General features: G+C 52.6%; 1 protein-coding gene across 1 annotated transcript; it reads left to right on the forward strand.

The window, feature by feature from the left end:
• Positions 1 to 2074: 2074 nt before the first annotated feature.
• Positions 2075 to 3088, forward strand: LOC123446922 (F-box protein SNE). The gene has a single exon (XM_045123469.1). It carries the CDS (start codon positions 2090 to 2092, stop codon positions 2870 to 2872), a length of 783 nt encoding a protein of 260 aa, XP_044979404.1. The 5' UTR covers positions 2075 to 2089; the 3' UTR covers positions 2873 to 3088.
• Positions 3089 to 4727: the final 1639 nt, after the last annotated feature.

Here is a 4727-nt window from a genome sequence, read left to right on the forward strand (position 1 = left end):
CTTACAATGTCATTACCTTGGATCAAAGAAAGCCTCAAAACTTACCTCGCCCATTGGAAGATCAAGACATGGTGTGCGAAGCATAGTTGGATGACGGCAACACTGCGTTGATCGGCCGTGTACTCCATATCAAGCCCCAAGAACTTCTCATGATCCATTGCGGCGTCAAGCCATCGTCCTTCAACTGTTCAAGAAAATACGACATCTCCCTGCTCTCGTTCGTGTACACGACATCGAGCTTGGTCTTGCCATGTGCGAGCACCTCTCCAAAGCGAGTTGGCATGGTGGAAGAAGAGAAGGGAAGAAGAGAGGAGAAGAACAGAGCGAGAGCGAGAGAGAAGAAGAAACAGAGAAATGGCGACTCTGCTTCGGTTCGTGCTTTTCATCGCCCGAAACGACGCGGGATGCAAACCGTTTGGGCCTTTAGTCCCGGGTTGAGCCACCAACCGGGACTAAAGAGGTATACCAACGGTTGCCACCACTACGGCAGGCCACGTGTTAGGCCTTTAGTCCCGGGTTGAGCCACCAACCGGGACTAAAGGGGGATACGAACGGTTGCCACCACCACTGCCCACCGCGTAGCCCTTTAGTCCCGGTTTGGGACACGAACCGGGACTAAAGGCTCCTTACGGGCAGAGACTAAAGTCTCGAAGGAGGCACTGAGAATTGGGGCGACGTGGCCGGGCCTTTAGTCCCGGCCTAGAGGCAGGCCGGAACTAAAGGGTCCCGGCCAAAGGCCCGTTTTCCACTAGTGGTACAAACGCTTTGAGTGATGATACACATTCGTATTACTTCATATGTCTCGTTTATAAGTTATCTTAAAAAATCAAATAATCTCAAAACACTTAGACACGATGCATTAACTTTTATCTTGTTTTTTGTTTTTTGACATGAATAAAAGAATCCATCAATAAGAGATGTGGGGCTTGTATGCTTTTAATAATTTAAGACTAACTAGCACGACATGTACTGATCAATTCATTACATGCAATGTTATTAATTAGGAAATTAACATTATTTAATTTTATTTTTATTTTCGTCTTAATCGCGATGCACAATGTAAAATGACTTACACACCAAGACGGTGGAAATACCGCAAATAAAGTTCAGTTTTTTTCTTTTGAGGGACAGATAAAGTTCAGCTTTATCATTCGTACGTGTCCATTTATTAGCCGATGCTGTTGTCCAAAGTCCAAACGTCAAACCGGCAAGAGGCGAAGGGTGTATCCCGCACGGGCACGTAGGACCCCCGCGCCGTGGAGTAAACAACGTCGGCGCAGATGCCCAAAACGTCAGCCAGGAAAACCAAAACTAAACTTTGATGTGAGCGTCGGGTGGAATACAGAATGTAGTGTGCACCAGAAAATATGCAGGCATGGCCAATGGTCGAAGCTAGCCGTTGCGTCCTCGTTCCACTTTTCTCGGCGGAACGGGACCCGAAATCCACACGAGCTACTAACTGCTACCGGTTACGAAATGTGCTTGTCGTGAGCTCGGGCATCGTCGTCCTCCGGACGGCACTTGCATATATTTTTCTTGAGAAAATCGGCCCTTCTATAATTAAACAGCATGCCTACTTCGCCGGTGCCCGGCTACACGTACGTACCCACCTGCGTCGAATTATCTTGTAGAGTGGACGAGTGGTCGTCTCCACTGTACACCGACGCCGATAGACGTATGTACCAATACCAAAAGGAAACACACGTACCGGCCATAACTACACGCGATCGCGTATCACCACTGTACAGTCCGCACGGCGAAGTGGCCGCTTGACCCAGCTACAGTCGCAGACACCCACCGGCCATGGTTGTTGCACCGAGCGTCGTGCGCGGCTGTGCGTGTGTGAGTGTCGCCATGGCAGAGAGAAAAACACGTACGCGTGGCGTGAAAACGGAGGCGAATAGTTTAAGGCCGGGCTCCGGTCCGGAGGAGTCGCTGCGGCGACGTACTACGTGCCCTTGCTCGACGCCGCGCGCATCTCCACGCCGGCCGCTTGGCCCGTCCCGCTTGGCCACATCTCCTCCTTCGCCCGCGGCGCCAGATGCCCTAGCCAGCTTGCCGGAGCCCGGAGGCTGCGCTGCACCTTCGGATGGACTCCTTTGCTTTACGACGACCGGACGATCGATTTATTAGGGATCGCTCCATCGCGGCCACTGCCATTATTGGTTCCAAGGAAGGCTTTAATCGCCTTTTCATGCTGCGCCCCCACAGACACGAGCGAGCGCAGGGTCAAAGCTCAAAACCCCGCCTCCCTATATATACGCCCTCCTCCGCCCGCTCACCTCTCGCTCGCTACCACCCCTTCCCTCTCCTCCACGAAGCCAGCCAGCACCGCCGGCCCATGCGTATGGGAGGACCTCCCGCGGCGCCGAGGCAGGAGGAGGACGCTGCGGTGGCGGAGCTGGAGGTGCGCGCGCAGCTGCTGGCCGGCGGCGGGGCGTACAACATCAACGACAACGCCGACATCCTCTCGGAGATCCTGGCGCGCCTGGACGGCCGCTCGCTCGCGTCGGCGGCCAGCGTCTGCCGCCTCTGGGCCGCCGTGTCGCGCCGGGACGCCGTCTGGGAGGCGCTCTGCCTCCGCCACGTGGGCCCGGCGGCCGGCCCCGCGGCCGGCCACGCCACCCGCACCGTCGTGGCCGCGCTCGGCGGGTACCGCCGGCTCTACCGCCTCTGCCTCGGCCCGGCGCTGGACCGGCTGGGCCGCGCCCACGCGCAGGCCAGGGCGCGCCTGTCGCTATCCCTCTCGCTGTCGCTCTTCTCCATCGACTGCTACGAGCGGCTAGGGGGCGGGGGCGCCGGCGCCGGCGCCTCAAGGCAGCAGCCGCCGTCGTCGCTGCTCTTCCTGTGCAAGCCCGTGGACGTGTCCTGATCAATGGGCGCGCGCACGGCATGACACCACCCCGGCTCCACGATCCATCCTTTACTGCCGGCCGTACACTCCTCCCGACGCACGACGCGGTTGACATAGCCGCGGTTGAAGTAGCATGGACCAATAAGGGTTAATTAATTAATTTATCACGCATTTGTAGCTGTACCGGAGGGCCATTGAAAATGGAAATAAACGAATCATTCTTTCTTTTCTTTATCTGAGAAGTGGGACTGAGAGTGAGAGTGAGGGTGAGGGGGCCTTTCTCCGTTTTCCGATGGTTCCTCGGTGTAAGCTTGGGCCTTGTTTGCGTCCGCTTGGCGACTTGCTGTTTCTCACCACTCGACTTGTACCGCTCCCCGTGTTGTTGCTTCGTCTGGATGCTTGCGTGCAACTCGCGCATGTGACCCGTCCATCCATCTACTCCTACTTAACTTACGTAGTAATCACCTCATCTCACCTCACCTCACCTCTCGCGGCCGGGTGATGGATGGATGATGCACAGCTGATTTGACCATCCCTCGCAAGTACTAATCACCTTTTGGGTTTGCTTCTACCGGATACGGGCATACGGCTAGCCCCAATGCAGTATTGCTACATCTCCGGGGACCGCCTGTGAAATGGACCACTGGCCGCTTTGATTGCTGGATGTTTCTTTGGATAGCTCCTGCTATTACTAGTAGATATTACGCCGAAAGAAACAACCGCAAAGTATAAAACACACACGGCTGCAAAGATCCTGGTATATTCTTACAAATTACAGTACATTTTTTTAAGACAGGAACATGGTCGTATATTAAGGATGACAGGTGAACAAACCTATTAAAAAATACAGTCAGGCCCTCTTTGATTTGCAAGATTTTCAAAACGCATGAACAGAAGAAAAAAAATACAGGATTTGAATGGCACGTCCACTTGAACCCTATAGAAATAACACAGAACCTTTGATGCCATGGAAAAAACAAATGAATTGAAAAAAAGAGTTGAAGTGAATGGTAAATTTTCAATGAAATGTAATGCACTTGATTCCATAGGAAAAAAATGCTATAGGATTGAATCATGTGAATCAAACCACATACGTAAAAAAATCCTAAGGATTCTAACCCTTCAAAAATCATATGAAAATCCTTTGAATCAAGGGAGCCCCCAAATCTTTGGGAGCATCCAAATCCATTTTCTCTTGCATCCACCAAGAGCACGGATCAAAGCTCAACCGGGAAGCAGGAGACAAAGGAGCAAACTAGTATAAACTCACGAGTTTGTAGAAGGAGCGGTAAAAAAGGTTACCGATAGACCAAGGGAGGAACAATCGCGATTGGCGACTCGCTATGTAAGAGGAACGATGGGTTACTCACGATCTAATAGTGACTTACATGAATTCGGGATCTCTCTCTCTCCCTCCCCTTCCCTCTCTCCCTACCCTCCCTCCCTCTCTCTCTCTCTCTCTCTCTCTCTATCTATCTATCTATCTATCTATCTATCTATCTATCTATCTATCTATCTATCTATCTATCTATCTCTCACTCTCCATCTCTCTCTCTCTCTCTCAACTAGAGATGAACTAGAGATACACAAATGGGAAAAATAGTTAGGGTAGCCATCTTGTCGGGTTAGTCTAATCCACTCGATGGTCAGCTCTTTGTGGTGGTAGCCTCAAGTAGTGGCCAAAGCTGGCGGGCCTCACTATGCCCACTCTGGTCGAGTGGTGCTCGTGTTCGACCACCTGGTCCTTGCGGGGCATGTGACAGTACTCGAGCGTGGGCCCCCCAAGGCAACGGGGCACGAACAAGGATGTGGTCGCGCCCTCATGCTGTGGCAAGCCCATGTGGCCCCTCTTGCCTCATTGTGTGGACTATAA

Source organism: Hordeum vulgare, chromosome 4H, assembly GCF_904849725.1.
Source record: "Hordeum vulgare subsp. vulgare chromosome 4H, MorexV3_pseudomolecules_assembly, whole genome shotgun sequence".
NCBI lineage: Eukaryota > Viridiplantae > Streptophyta > Magnoliopsida > Poales > Poaceae > Hordeum > Hordeum vulgare.

Bases quoted from the DNA above. Each gene is read 5' to 3' on its own strand.
- LOC123446922 (XM_045123469.1), top strand. From the start codon at position 2,090: ATGGACTCCTTTGCTTTACGACGACCGGACGATCGATTTATTAGGGAT.